The sequence below is a fragment of the Plectropomus leopardus genome, chromosome 5 (assembly GCF_008729295.1).
Source record: "Plectropomus leopardus isolate mb chromosome 5, YSFRI_Pleo_2.0, whole genome shotgun sequence".
Taxonomy (NCBI): domain Eukaryota; kingdom Metazoa; phylum Chordata; class Actinopteri; order Perciformes; family Serranidae; genus Plectropomus; species Plectropomus leopardus.
Genome location: NC_056467.1, coordinates 19380098 through 19396652, shown reverse-complemented (window position 1 = coordinate 19396652; position 16555 = coordinate 19380098). Strand labels below are relative to the sequence as shown.

At 37.4% G+C, this 16555-nt stretch overlaps 1 protein-coding gene across 5 annotated transcripts; it reads left to right on the top strand.

Annotated features, from left to right (window-relative positions):
* Positions 1–1275: 1275 nt before the first annotated feature.
* relb (v-rel avian reticuloendotheliosis viral oncogene homolog B) lies at positions 1276–15550 on the top strand. 5 transcript variants are annotated; one of them, XM_042487037.1, is made up of 11 exons: positions 1276–1547; positions 1760–1783; positions 3080–3258; positions 7963–8298; positions 9778–9944; positions 10073–10164; positions 10324–10455; positions 10559–10663; positions 11621–11836; positions 11930–12001; positions 14407–15550. In XM_042487037.1, exons 1-11 carry the CDS (start codon positions 1487–1489, stop codon positions 14850–14852), a joined length of 1830 nt encoding a protein of 609 aa, XP_042342971.1. In that variant the 5' UTR covers positions 1276–1486; the 3' UTR covers positions 14853–15550. The 5 variants fall into 5 exon arrangements, with proteins under 5 accessions (XP_042342971.1, XP_042342969.1, XP_042342972.1 ...); XM_042487035.1 differs by having other exon boundaries at positions 14404–15550; XM_042487038.1 differs by having other exon boundaries at positions 1277–1547; positions 8122–8298; positions 14404–15550.
* Positions 15551–16555: the final 1005 nt, after the last annotated feature.

Sequence of the window (16555 nt, the reverse complement as noted above, 5' to 3'; positions counted from 1 at the left end):
TTCTGTATTTCTTAACTTTGCATTTTAGTTTTGAGTGTGTTCTCCCAGGTTGGGAAACTCTCTGCAGGATCTTCTAAAGACAGACAATCTTTAGTTTTGAACTTTTGTTTGCAAAGTTTAGAGTCAGGCTGTCGAACATGCAATATGTGTTATTCCCATGTTTTGTCACAGCTGTATATTTCCTCATTTTGACTCTTCTCCAGCCCAGATTAATCTTCCATTTGTTTTTCACCTTGTTCCTGCTGACTCACTACTTCCTCTAAACGCTTCAACTTTCGCTTTCCGTTTCCTCTAAACAGCCTGTCCTCTCAGTGTCCAGCAGGTGTCTTCACTGCACTTTCAATCTTTGAGCAAAAGATAGTGGATCACGTCACTGTTTTAAGGGCAGTTATTAAACGTGCAGAGAGCTTATTGGTCTGGTTTGACAGCTATAATCATTCATTTTAAAAATAGGAATTCCCACTTCTCCAGCAGTTTGCAGGAAACGAGAGCTGTGGGGGGATAGTGGCATGATGCAAGAAGGGTACAACACTCCATTAGGGTTGTTTATGTGTGTGTATATATATATATGTGTGTGTAATGGAGGCTTATTTCATCAGTGGTGGAAGACGTAATCCGTTTCTTTACTCAAGTAAAAGTAGTAATACCAAATTGTGCATAGAAAATGTTACTAAAGTAAGGAAAAAAAAGACTTAAATATTTATCAAACTAGTTGGCAATCCATTTTCTGTGCAATGACCAATTGTTTAATTAACTTATCGTTGCAGCTTCACTTGTGTGAACTATTTGGTTATTCTGTGTATAACAAACATTTTATAAAGATGTTTATTTAATGCGAAAATCGTTATAAATGAAGTGAAGTAAAAAGTACAATATTTCCCTCTGAAATGTGGAGTAAAAGTATAAAGTCGCATGAAAAGAAATTACTAAAGTATATTTTCCTCAAATTCACACTTAAGTACAGTACTTGAGTACAAGTACTTAGTTACATTTCACCACTGCATTGAATTAGCTTCAAGTTTTTTGTATGTGCAGTGAAGCTCGGTAAAAAAAAAAAAAAAAACGTTTACATGATGGCAAAAAAATACTCTTTTTGGGCACATCCGTCCTTTGGCCACAATACAAATATGTAAATTAGTAAAACATTAATCTGTAGAGGGCTGCAGTACCTGCTGCCCCCATGGGGGAGTTTCCCTCTGGGAGATGTCGTGACGTCGAGGGGATTTCCACCCTGAACCAGCCAATCAGAACGCGGCAACTGCGGAAATACAAAACTGAGGTAAATTGCGCTTCAGACATCACTCAACACATGGCTTCGAGACTTAATATCTTCTCACGGGTCGGTCCCGACACTCAGAGCTGTTTTTAGTCTGACGACAATTTACTTGTGTCGTTTTTTAACAGAGACGAAGGTTTTAACCCAGAAGAGAGGACTGATACCGGAAAAAATCCGGTTTGGAAAGAATTTGACACGACGGCAGAGTTCATGGTCTTAAAGGACTCCTCCCATGTGATGAAAGACATGGACATCTTCAACGGTACCTCAGGTGGGTTAAAGATGTAATCCTGGTGCGTGTTTGTGTGTGTGTTTGTTTGTTTGTTTGTGTCAAAGACAGTGCTGACATCACCACCAGGCATGTGATTTGTCAGAGCAGAGCAGCCAACACCCATTCAGGCTCCCACGCAACCTCTCGCTGCTCCACTGTGTAACATTTTATAGCTGAGTTTTTAATAGCAATGTTTTCTGTTTGTCCTGCAGAGCCCGGAGGGCCGTCAGACTTTGGTGAGTACAAACGTATTTCTTTTTTTGTATCACAAAGTCATGCATGTGTGGGTTATGAGGCTTAACTGTCAAGTGTGACCTGAATCTACCTCATGCAGAAGCAGAAGTTAGACCATCATTAGTGTTTCTGCTTCCTCTTGTTGTATTGTATTGTTTCTCACAAAGCCTGCGGTTGGTGGTGGTGGCCCCAAAGTGCAGACAAAGCAACAGAACTAAAGACAAAATAATATTTCAGAGACTTTCACGTGTTATGAAGCATCTCTTGTATTCATTATAATATATTTATTGCATTTAAGCCCCAACTTATTTTCGTTATTCATTCATTTACCTTTTCTTGCATTTTCTTATTTAATTGTTTATATACAGTACCAGTCAAGCTGTAAAATGTGGACAACAGTAAAAAATGTAATTTGGAGATAGTGAGAAATGGCATATTAAAATGTGGTTAATAGTGAAAATGCAATTTAAAAATGTGAAAGTAATGGAAAATGCTAATTAAAAATGTGGAAATAGTGAAAAATGCTATTTAAAAACGTGGAACACAGTGAAAATGCAATTAAAGACACAGAAAAATAGTCTAAAAAAATAATTTTTGGCAATTAAAACTCCCAAATTCAAGTTTGCATATTTAAATTACTTGCACTTATTGCAATTGCAGTATAAAACAAGGAGACATCAAGTTTACTGTCATAGAATTATAATACAACCAGCAAATAGTTTGAGAAGCTGGACCCAGTGATTTTCTTTTTAAAAATGACTTAAATGATAACGTCATTGTCAGAATTATTGCTATTTAATTATCTGTCCATCGCCTAATAATTTTGATCATCTCTGCTTTGATAATGTTTAATGCAACACGGCTGCAGGAAACTCTAGTTTCTGTTTTTAGTTGGCAAGTGTCACACCTCAACCGCAGCTATAAATCAGTGTGCACCATATTCGACTGCTGGTAACCATAGGAACGACAATTTTGAAACTGTCACTGGTAAATCGAACTATCTAACGGTTTCAACACAACACATTTTACATATTTGGTGTGTATGTGGAGTAAAAACCACCTATAAGTTCAGCCTAGAAAATCAAAAGTGCAAAAAAATGAAAGTTAACAGCTAAGTATTTATTTAATAGTAAATAATGATAATAATAATAATAATCAATAGGACTTATATCGTGCTTTCCTAAGTACCCAAAGACAGTTAAATAATGTATGAGTTGTTTTTTTTTTTTTTAAGGTATTGTTTGCAGATATTTTATACCAACATCATTTCACTGAAACTTTCAATATTTTTTTCACAGACCTCATTGAGGAAATCATCACAGAGGATAGGTCGCGTGCCTCCCTCCCTGGACCTCGTCCTCCTCCTCCTCCTGCCGACCTCCTCAGCCAGCCACACAGCCAGAACCACAGGATGCTCCGACCAAGCTCCTCACCGACATCTCAGCCCGTGTTGGTGGCGAGAGGCACTGCATGTCAGGTGAGTGGGTGCAAAAACATGCCTGGGTGTGCCCTTTGAACAGTGTGATGTTTTTGTGCCAGTGTAGTCATTTGTGTTGCTTTGGTTTATCTGGCGGGTCTCATCTGGTTCCTGCCTCAGTTTGAGGTTTCTGACTGGTTTCTGCAACACCCAGGGAGACGGCACGTGGTTAAATGTGGCGGCAGCAGGCCTCAACACACACAGATAAAGTTTGAATGTACACAATAGATTATTTTCTGAACAATGCCTGTATAAAAAGTGTTGGAGAAGCTGCATGTTTTCACCTCAAGACTGGATACAGATGTAAATTAAAACTTTAAAGAAAATGTTTATAGTTTTCTCTGTGCTGCCCGACCACAGACATGCGGTTTCTCACCTCTTGTTTTTATCTAAGTAAGATTACATTAATGCGAAAACAAACAGTGCACTAATCTATAAATCCATTGTCAGAAAATTCATGCAACAACTCTGATAATTATTTATTTATGTTAATTATTAAGCAAAAAAACCAAAATATACTTGATTCCAGCCTCTCAAATGTGAGGATTAACTACTTTTTTATTCTTGGTCTGATTTTTGTTTCATCAAAATCATCAGATCCACTGAATTTAACAGAAATTCCTTAAATTCACATTCATGCAGGCTGGAAGGATGTTTAATAAACGATAATAAATGATGAAAAAGTCCTTAAAAACAAATAACAAGCAGTAGTGTCTGGCAAGAATGATAAACAACAATAAAAACAGTGAAATGATGAAAAAAAGTGAAATAAAAAACAAACACATCACATAAACATGATAAAAAAACAATAACGCTGTCAGTATTTTAATGTCTAATCCAAAGACTTAATAATAATAATAATAACATTTGATAATTAGATGACTCACAGCAAATATTAGCAGATATATGGATGAAAAAAATGCTCATTAACACCCTAAACTATACACAACTATTCCAGCCTGGTTGAGATCATCAATTTCTTTTTCAAGGGACACCTGGCTGTGACGGCAGCAAAAGAAAAGACGTACATAAAGGACTCACAGTAACACCTGCTCACAATGACAAGTACCAACCAGTTCATACAGCCTTGTACTAACGAGAGCTTTAAAATCAGGCAGAGGGACCAGTTCTCTTAGTTTAAAACCTTTTTCTTTGTCTCCATATCTTTATTTATTCATGCCAGATTTAGCTATTAGCTAGTTTACTTTTGTAGTCCCTGGGCAGGTACAAACAGGACAAATACCTCACACTAAAAAACACTTATCACACATGATAAAAAACATCACAACAGACAATATAAACAGATATGAACACATCAACCTCACATTTTTTGAAAGCTATTCCACGTTTTTTTCAATGTCGATTGATGCAGGCGCATGTTTACACGTCAGTTATTTTGTCCATGTTGCCTTCATGTCACCATTGAAAGCTTGTTAATAATAGAGGAAGCTGCAGCGGGGCTTCTCCACCTTCAGGGTGTAAAAGAAAAGTGACCGCAGATTTGGTGAAGAATTATTTGTTTAGAAGTTGAATGTTTGTGAAGAGATAATACTACTACTCCTCCTAATACTAACTATATATACTACTAATGATAATAATTCTAAACTTCATTTGTAGAGCTCTTTTCGTGCAAAAACATAAATCGCTGTTCAAGACCAAAAGCAATGATTATGAAACATATGCATGTACACACACCTACATACATGCATTCAGACATATATACATGTCTACCAATGCATACACACACATTAAAAAACTGAATTGGAAGAAAATAATAAGTAAGCTAAATAGAACAGTAAAGTAATATAAGTCTATCAACTATGAGGAAAAGCCTACACTTGCAGTGTTGTGCGTGTGTGGCCTGCAGACGGCAGAGTGAGGCAGGCAGGCAGATCAGGCTCTTACCATAAAGCACGTGGTTTTCAGATCAGAGGTGATGTAATCTGATAAGACTGCGGTTACACTGTAGCCTGCAGACAGGTGTTTTTTAGGGCACAAGAAGACAAGAAGAACATGTGATGTGAGCTTGAGGAAATTGTTTTCTGTGTGTAAATAGTTTGTTGAAAAGTCTCTGCGGCCTGTGATAGAGGCTGACACACCTCCACCCAGCATGCTTTTCTCTACTGAGGGAGAGCAAGGAGGAGGACGTTTGGTTGGAAAAACTGTAATCTGACTCCTACTTTCAGTTTGCCGTCCTTTCTGTTTACAAGCCAAACCCACCGTGAGGTGAAAGGTCACATTCTTCTCAAGCGCCGCTTCTCCAATTGGTGGATTCACTGAGCTGACTTCCTATTTCCTGCTTGCTGCCTCACTCCGCCAGGCTTTTGTTTAGCTCTGGGGCTAACTTTTTCGCCCAGGCTAATGCTATTTGACAACAGACGTCTGTGGCTCGACGGGATACTGTGAAGCATGATCTCATGCAGAGGCATCACCCAGATCTCTGCAGAAACCGTTGGCTGAACTCTCAACCCGATTTACTGCTTTACAGGTGACAAAGAGGCCTTCTTTGTTCCCAGCAGGTTTGAATATTCATCTGTTGCTTCAGACAGTCTTATTACTTAAGTGTGTTTTCTTTGAGGTACTTTTACTTCCTTTTACATCACATGGAAGTTAATCAGAGGTCTAACTGAGCAGAAAGTGAACATGGTGAGCAAATAAATAGAGAAAGTAAAAGCAGCACCGAGAGATATATTCAACAACAAGAGTCTGAACGGAAAAGCGTGGTGGTCTGTGGTATTACGGGGAACTAAGATAACAAAATGCAGGAGGAGGAGTCAAATGAGCACACTGTTAACTCTTTGCACTAATTGAAAATACATGTATGAAGGAAAAAAACATGCGGTGACTCAGTTTTGCTGCTTGGTTTGCAGCCGTGATGCTTCACTGACGGTGTCATCTGCTGTAATGGATAACAGACGTCTGGTTCTCTGTTTTATACTCAGAAAACATGCCTGTTTAGTTTTCTCTGATTGCAAGTTGTTGTTTTTTAAGCCAAGTATGGTCATGAGATGATTAATGAGAGAGGAAAGAAGTAAGAACTAAGTTCGTTACACAAGCTTTTATTGCTTTGTGTTCTCAATTGTGCTCTTTTTTGTGAAATATTGGACACTTTGAACTCTTCTACCTTAAAAAGATGTTAAAAGGGGACATTTGGTGGACATCTTAGACATCTTAAACATGACATGGGACCTCAACTGGACACTTGACTAAACTTTATGTATTTAGCACCTTTTGTACAAACATGCAACCCAAAGTGTACTTCTCATAGCAAAATTAAAATAGCGCAGACACAGTTTTAAGTTTAACACAAACAACTATCCATTAAGTTTTGCATGACTAAAAAAATAGGATGACTAGAAAGACTAAAGAACAGAAAAACAAAAATAAGACATTAAAATTTATATATTTTTTAAAAGCAAAAAAATCAAACCTAAAACAATAACAAACAAACAAAAAGGATTATGAAAAGTCTAAAATACAAATAAATAAATAAAATAGCTGGGAAAAAAATACAATAAAAGCCTATTATTAAAACTTAAACTTAAGACGGTATTGTTACTTCAAATTATAAACACTGCATTTATGAAGGGATCACATAGCCAAAAGTTTGGTAATCACTGATAAATATTTGATAAAATCTGAATCTGAAAAGGTGCTGGTAGCTTTTGCTGTCAGATAAATGTAGCAAGGTCCAAATATTTTATAGTATATGATTCAGCCTCTATAAAAACTGTAGAAAAAATGTCTATAAAGGAGCATAAAATAGAAGTTTCTACCTGTTACATATTCAGTGTGTAGGTATTTGGCAGCCCCTCCATGGCGAGCCAAACATCATCAGAAAAACACTGATTTGTAACTTGAAACTGCTTTATTTAGTGTTTTTACTCATTTAAATCACAGGGTCTCAATATACATTTACAATAAAAATTAAAATATTTCTGTTAATATTGATAATTTGGAATATAACAAACCCCTACACAAAACTTTGTTTAAATGCATTTAGCAAATATTTAATCAAGATTGAAATGTTCAACATCAGATACAGCAAGTTCCTTCGCAACTTTTTTTTTCTAAGGCCAAGTGAAAATTTTAATTAAAAAAAATGGCTACCTTAAGTTTTACAAAGTAAAAGTTCCTCCCATGCTGACACTTTCTTTGAAATGTTTCATTAATTAATGTTATCGGTGATCATTAAAATAAAATGCTGATACAGATAATCGGCAAAAGCTAAACATCAGCCCGAGTAATCGGCCAGGCTGGTAATTTGTTGACCCCTTTTTTATTCTGGGTTTTTTCTCTGATTTTAATCACCTTCTCAGTTTATTTGGGAGAGGAAGAGACCTCTGCAGATAATTTGGCTCCTGATAAAAACCTCATGAACAACACTGCTCCTTTAAAACCCTTCTGGGAAATTTATCTCAACAAGTTTTGTTTATCCTGCAATCATTACCGCAGATCACAAAATGTGTGTCTGCTGTCTGGCCCTGATGTAAGGACAGAGGTGGGAAAGGCTATCTTTATGTTTACTGCTCCAGCCCTTTGAAAAAAATATGTATTGTTTAATATGTTGCATACTCCTTTGTGGCTGTCAGGCAGCAGGACTTCCGCTGTAAAAGAGGTTTCCAAACTCAGTGGGTGTTACGTGGTTAAATGAAAATTAAATAACGTTGTTAATAATATTGTGGTATTGTTTGTCCAACACAGCCAGCCTGCACCTTCCCTCAGCCCCAGCAGCAGTCGTGCACGTCCAGAGAGATGGCTCATCCTTCCCGGGGAGCACTCTCCCCAGCAGGTTCCTCTCGCCGCGGTCGGGCCTCCTCATGTTCGCTGACTTCTAAAGGCTCTGTCGGCGTTTCCCCTCAGAACTGTGGAGGCGACACCGACATGCTGGAGTGTGCTCTGAATAAGCCCAAGCTTGTGGTGGTGGAGGAGCCCAAGGAGAGAGGCATGAGGTTTCGCTATGAATGTGAGGGACGCTCGGCCGGCAGCATCCTGGGGGCGTCCAGCACTGAAACCAACAAGAGTCAGCCTGCCATCGAGGTAGACACTCTTTTTTTGTGTGTGTGTCTGTTGGGCTTAAAGGGGGTTTACTAGCTCTCAGTGACAGTTGGAGAGTGTTTTAACCACAGTTGATCTTGTTTGTTGTGAACACATGAACCCCCTGTGCAGGCGGGCGGAGCTGGAAGGATGTGGGTTGTTGGAGTAAATTAGAAAGTCCCCACAAATCCCAGCTCAAGTGTGGTCAAAGATGGGCGGTTTATGCCTTGCCTGCACACTGTGAAACACTCCTACACATGTTCACACCTTAGTCAAACAACAGCGTGACATGAAGACGTCGTTCGGGGTTTGTTTTGGGTTTTTGACTATAAAAAATCAGTGGATTTCTGTATTTTATGGACATTAACTTTAGGAAAGCTCTTAATTAATATTTAAATAAACATTGGTGAAAGTGGTACCTCAGGTACAAGTGATCAGCTTTTTTAATAAATCAATTAATAAGGACACCGCTTCCCAAAACGGTCAGTTATCAGCAGTTGGACCTAGCCATTATTTTGCAAGTCACAAGTCAAGACTGACAAATCCCAAATCAATTTCTGCTCTTCATTGATTCACAAAACAATGTTGACGACAGATAAATAATATATTACAAACACAAAAAAAGATTCAGTTTGGTAAAACAATTTTTGTTGCATTTCCATCTAGAATTTCGACCTGCATGTTTTTCATACTACAATTTCATTTTTCCAACTGGTGCCCAGTTACGAAACTTTAACTCTTCATGGTTCTGTCCTGCAACTTTACTGGACGTTGTCAGATTAGTGCAAACAAAGTGGATCCGGGGAATTAAGTGTTGACTTGCTGGGAATCAATAGCGTTAATTGTAGTTGATGAATGAATGGAAATAAATGGATTCTTTTTAAACAACATACTCTTAAATCTCTGGGTTTGGTGGAATATATGAAGTACTTTCAAATCAAAAGGCTCAAAGTCGTAATTGATAAACGAGTGCTGAAGTCCAAGTCAAGTTGCAAGTCTTTTTTGATTTTGTCAGAATTAGTCATCAAGTTTGTGACTTGAATCCAAATCATGTTACTTGAGTCCACACACCTGCCAGTTACATCACACAAAAAGGAGGAGGGGAGCTGTTGAACGCAGACACGTGAGAACATTTAATTTGCTGAATATATGCACAAATACGAACATTTCATGGTGTAAATACACAAGAAAGACTTTGATTGGCAGCTACTTTGAATTGATTTCTAAGGCGGCATTTGCAGTGTATTTTAATATTTAGTTTATGAGGGATTCTCACTTTTCTGAGTTTGCCAGCTCTATTTCTTTTTTTTTCTGAATGTAAGAAATGATATCTACGTGTTGCAACACTTCCTGTGAAACAGTGAATGTGTTTTCGTATGTGTGTGCTGTTTGGTTGTTTTTGTGTCCCAGATAATGACATGTTTACATTTTTCTGTCTTCTCTCTGTGTCTGTATTTCATCTTCCTGTTCTCTCTTGTTCAGATTCAAGGTACCATCGACCACTTAAAGAAGGTCAAGGTCACCGTCTCCTTGGTGACCAAAGATCCCCCACACCGGCCTCACCCGCACTGCCTTGTGGGTAAGGACTGCCCGAACGGCTCAGGGATCTGCGTGGTCACAATCAATCCTCACAGCAACCGACGTCACAGGTGCTTTTTGTTTCTCTCATTTATGTCTCCCCCCAACACGTAACCTTTTATTGAATGCATTCTTTTTCTTTCTTGCATATTTTATCATATAAAATGTCCTGACAAAATGTGCTTTTTTCTTGTTGCAGTTTTGCTAACCTCGGTATCCAGTGTGTGAGGAGGAAAGAGCTGGACGTCTCACTTCAGAAGAGAAGAAACCAAAATATCGACCCCTTTCATAGTAAGATGGATCACAATACACACACAAGTCATCACAACTAAGGTGGTTAATATTATCATTTTTCTGCACGTCCGTGTTTTTAAATAGAAAGGATGATCTTCTTTCTTCTTTGTTTAAATTCATCATGATTCATCGATTTCTTGTCTTTTCGTCCCTCAGCTGGTCACACAAAGGGCATTGAAGACATAGACATGAACGCTGTGCGCCTGTGTTTCCAGTGTGATTTAGAGTGGGAAGACGGAAGAAAAGACAGCCTCAACCCAGTGGTGTCCAACCCCATCTTTGACAAAAGTAAGAAACACACTTATAACTCTTGTCGTAGCCATCTGCACCAACAAAACATAAATGTGTTTCCATATTCTCACACGTTGTTGCATCTTTTGGTTTTGCACAGAGGCCACGACTACATCGCAGCTGAAGATCGGCCGTTTTAACCAGTACAGCGGTTCCTGCACTGGCAAGACAGAGATCTACATGCTGTGTGACAAAGTGCAGAAAGGTGAGTTTCTGTCCATGTGCAAACATATACAGAGGATGGATAAAACTAGGCTCACACAATGGAGTATGTGGGGAAAAGTTCAGTTTTCATGGCAGGAGCCAAGTGTATAAAACGTCCTCTGCTTGGTCAGATACACAGTGGACACAAACAGCAGACATTTATACACCGTGAATTGTGTTCTGATGTTTAGTTTTGACTTATATAATTGGCAGTGAAGCAGTGTGTATTTAACAGTCCCTTCATTGCTGTACTGTAAGTTGCTTTGAAATCTCATTTGGTGTTTGTCATACAGCATATCAAGTACTCGGCTTGAGTAGATTTTGATCGAATTTGATCGAAGTCTTTGCTGTTAGTATTGCTGATTTTAATGTCAACAAGGGTTGCAATTATATGAGATTATAGCAGTACAGTAACTGTCTCAGAAGTATCAGGGTTACACCGTTACAACTAACAATTATTTTTGTTTTTAATTAAATTTGTCAATTATCTCCCCAAATAATATTTGACTTGATTTGATTTGTAATGATTTTGCTTTATTGTCAGAAAAACCTCTGAAATTTGGACATCAAGTGTTTCACATAAATACAAAACAACATTGAACCAACCAACAAAACCAACAAACACCACAAATAACATCGGACATTACGAAAGTAGATGCAGTGCAACATCTCACTCGTTCAGTTACATTTTGTGTTAGATCCCGTCCACTGAGGCTACTTAGAAGTCATACTTTAATAGGTTGGCAGACTGAGGGACAAACGAGTTCAACCTGTTTAACTAAGCCTGTGGGACTCTAAATCTTCTATGTGATGGAAAAAGCTGATATTTTCAAAATAAAAGCAGGTACACTCAATAACACGTGGACTTTTCAATCAAATATTAAAATTAGGATTAAAAACAGTAGTTTTCTCATTGTTCTCGATTAACATGGCCATATGTGTTGTCACTGGTCCACAGATGACATCGAGATCATCTTCAGGCGAGGGTCGTGGAAGGCCAACGGGGAGTTTGCCCAGACAGATGTGCACCGGCAGATCGCCATTGTGTTTAAGACTCCGCCTTACCAGGACCAGGACATCACAGAGGAGGTCGAAGTCAGCGTGGTCCTGCGTCGTCTCTCAGACCAAATGGAGAGCGAGTCTGTTACCTTCACGTACCTGCCACACAACCCGGGTCAGTCAGCACTGAGCAGCAGTTTGCTTGTTGTTAGATCATCTTAAAGACAGAAACAGCTGGTTAAATAAAATAACTTTGGACTCATTTCAGATCCATATGAGGTTAAGCGCAAGAGAAAGATCAAGTCAGACATCAACTTCAAAGAGAAACCTTGTGTGTCAGGTGAGGCGCTTTCTTTGTTTCATCTATTCATGCTTACTTTTCTGGTGTGTCGAGAAAGTTAGGAGGTAAACTGCTGATTTAATGAGGAGAGTAATCTTTCTGTCTGCCAGACTGCGGTGTTACTAATAACATTGCAGTTTATTGTAAAACTGTTAAACAGGACACACTGAACTCTGACTTAATTACAAATCACTTTTTAATGACATTCTGTCACTTTATTTGACATACTATAATACGACTGTCTTTTAATGTTTTGTGACATATTGTGTTATAACTTTTGAATCACTTTTCATGACATAATTTACTATGACTTGCTCACAGAATAGTATGTCTGACACATGACACATTTTTCTGACATACCACACATTTTTATCACATTTTTGTGAGATGATATAGTGTGATTTGGACAGCATACTATACTTTGACTTTTTTATACTAATTTGATTGAAATACTATATTTGGACTTTTTTGATTCTATTTATGACAACATGAATTTCTATATCTTTTTCATGCTATTTTGGTTAACATACCATACTATGATTTTTTTAAAGCATTTTTAGACAGCATAATTTACTATGACTTGGACCACATTTGATACTATGACTTTTTTGTGCTTTTTTGAGTGAAGGTATACGTTTCTTTATGCAGTTTTAAGCCACATTAAATAGTATGACTTTTATAATGCTAATTGATAAACTATATGATGATATTTATGATCACATGCCATACTATGACTTTTTCATGCTATTTTGGACAACATACCATACTGCGACTTTTTTAATGCATTTTCGGACAACATACTTTATACTATACTATACTTTTTTGGATGACATACTATACTATGACTTTTCAAATTATATTTTGGATGAAGTACTATAGTATGATTTTTTGTGCATTTTTTAATGACATGCTGTTGTATGACTTTTTTATGCTGATTTTGGATGACATCCTATAATATAACTTTTTTAATGCTATTTTGGACGGCATTCTATAGTATGACCTTTTTAAGCAATTTTGAGCGACATGCTATAGTATGATTTCTATATGCTAATTTGGACGACATGGTATAGTATGACTTTATTATGGTATTTTCAGTGTAATGCTACAGTATGACTTATTGACGCTGATTTGGATGACATGCTATACTATGACTTTTTTAAGCCACGTTGGAAGAAATGCAATAGTTTCACTCCTTCACTGCTTTTTTGGACGACATGTCATGGTATGACTTTTTTACGCTATTTTTGATGACATGCTCTAATATGATCCTTTTATGCTATTTTGAGCAACATACTATAGTACGACTTTTTTGTGATATTTTGGGTGACATTGGTTACTATGACATTTTTATGCTATTATGGACGACATGCTATAGTATGACTTTTTAATGCTATTTGGGAGGACATGCTATAGTGTGAGTTTTTTGGTATTTTGAAAGACATGCTATAGTATGACTTTTTATGCTATTTTGAAAGACATGCTATACTATGACCTTTATATGCTATTTTTGGTGACATGCATAAGTGTAATCTTTTTATCCTATTTTGAGCGACATGCTATAATATGACTTTTTTCTGCTATTTTTTATGACATGCTATAGTATGACCTTTTTATGCTATTTTAAGCGACATACTATAGGATGACGTTTTTATGTTATTTTTGACAGCAGGCTATAGTATGAATTCGTGTGACTTATTTATGCTATTTGGGAGGACATGCTATAGAGTGAGTTTTTTGGTATTTTGGTTGACATGCTATAGTATGACTTTTTCGTGCTATTTTGAGCTACATACTGTATGTGACTTTTACGCTATTTTGAACGACATGCCATACTATGACCTTTATATGCTATTTTTGGTGACATACATAAGTATGACTTTTTGATGCTATGTTGAGCGACATGCTGTATCATGACTTTTTATGCTATTTCGGAGGACACGCTATAGTATGACTCTTTTATACTATTTTGAGCTACATGCTATATATGACTTTTTTATGTTATTTTGAACGACATTTTATAGTATGACTTTTTAGTGCTATTTTGGGCGACATGATATAGAATGACTTTTACACTATTTTGAACGACATGCTGTAGTATACTTTTTTTTCATAATATTTTGGATGACATACCATACTATGACTTTTTAATGGTTTTGGGATTGACATAATTTACCATGACTTTTGCTTTGTCATGTTTCATTATAAATATGTCAGCATATGTTGTATGTTAACAGGCTTTTGTTGTCTGGCATCAATGTAGGTATTTTTAAGTCTTGACATATCTCAGACTGTTTAAGACTTATGTATCTGATTTCCTAAGTTATTTCATGGTTAAAGTATTTATTTCTCTACCTAAAAGCATCTTTCATCAACACCCCAACAATTCCTTTTCTATCCTGCAGCAGAAAGTGCTCCTGCAGTGGAGCAACCGTTCTCTTTCCCGCAGCCTCAGACCATGATGTCTCCAGATGAGAGGCTTTGCCCTGGCCAGCCTGGAGCCTCTGCTTTAGGGGAAATATGCTACAATGAGCCCCAGGACTCATACAATGCCACTGATGCCACAGCCATCCTTCATCAGTTACTGGAAGTACCTGGAGTATTGGACATGATTTCTGACCCAAACTTTACACTTTCTATGCCCTCCAGCTTTGAGCAGGTGCCCAACGCCAACCCCACGTTTGCAAACATGGATATGAATTTAAACCAGAACTTTGGGTCGTACGCTCCGAACTTTTCCTTATACAATGACGTGCAGTTCAACATGCTCTTCAATGAGAACCAGACTCTCCAGATAGAGGCACAAGATAGCCCGTCCAACATGGTCCAGGTGAAGACAGAAGAGGAGTTATAAGATGGAATGAAGCGCCCTTACACAAACTCTCTGTCCAAGAATAATTAGACATTTTGGGAAATGCACTTATTTGCTTTCTTGCAGGAAGTCTGATAAGAGCTCTCTGCAAGAAAGACCTTGCTGGTCAAGGCTTTCGGAGCAGGTTAACATTCCTTCGTGTGTGCAGTTAACTCTGCCAGCATTAATTTTCAGGAGAAGGTGATTAAAAAGAAAGCTCATAAACATCTATATTTACCTTAGGAACAATGAAAACTCTTCAATCACTTGCCCGCCATTGCAATAAATGATTGGTGAGGTAAGTAAAGTAGGTAAAGTACCTGTCCTGTTAGTCTAAGGTTTGTTTTGCTTGCTTCAGCGTGATTTTGGGAAAACAAATGTCCTACTAGATGTAGGATTTTAGTAAAGATCTGCCCTTCACATTATTCTTGCGTGTTATTAATCTTCTGTTTCTGTGGCCGTCACACCCACTGGCTTGCATATTATTTAACCCACGTAATAGTAATAGAAACCACTCCTCCTCCTATTTATAGCTGTTGGTGTCAGTTCCTATTGTTCTAGAGTTTCACTCTCGTGCTTAACATTCAAATTTCCACTTGCAGCTTGTCATAAGTCCAACTCCGCCCCTGGCTGTGGCATTGTAGTGTCAGTATTTCAAAAAAGAAAAAAATAAAATGTCAGTTTGTGTTGTTTTTCTCTTGTACTTCCTCTGAAACTAACTTCTGCCTTTTTGTGGTGATTTCTCAAAAGAAACAAAAGACTGCAGAGTGACAAAAGGAATGAAAGCACTTCTAAATGTGACCTTCACCTGCCTGCCTGCACACAGTCCTAACCTGCTCACTCACTTATGAGAACAGTCTTGGCAACAACAGCAAGTATGATGATTCTATGCTTTTGGCATATGATACTATGATGTTTTTGGTTATTTTTGAATGACATACTATACTATGACACTTTTAATGAATTTTGGACTACATGTGATATGATTCATTTTTTCATGTTTTTTCGCAACATACTACAGCATGAAGAACAAAATGCCTAAACAAACGGCATAGTATAAAATAATGGCAAAATATGACATGTCCCAAACACAGCTTAAAACTGTATAAAATAGTAAATAGCTCTGAGACACGCCATAGCATTAAAACCTGCAAATATTGTCAAAAACACCACAGTATATGTGTTAAAAAATGACCAAAAAAGCAAGGCTATAGTATGGCAAAACGTCAAAAAATGACATGTCCTGAAAACACCTCAAAACAGCATGAAATAGCGTGCTGAGACATGCCGTAGCATTTAAATCTTCAAAAATGGCCAAAAACACCATAATATAGTTTGTAAAAAAATGACCAAAAGAGCAAGGCTATAGTATGGCAACAATGTCAAAAAATGACATGTCCCAAAAACAACTGAAAAGACCTTACAAAAGCATAAAATAGCGTGCTGAGACATGACGTAGCATTTAAATCTTGAAAAATTGCCAAAATACAGCGTAATATAGCATGTCGAAAAAATCACATAAAAAGCAAGGCTATAGTATGGCAAAAATGTCAAAACAATAACATGTCCCAAAAACAGCTGAAAAAAAACCCCATAACAACATAAAATTGTGTGCTGAGACATGCCGTAGCAATTACATCTTCAAAAATGGTCAAAAACAGCAAAACATAGGATGTCGAAAAAATCACATAAAAAGCAAGGCTATA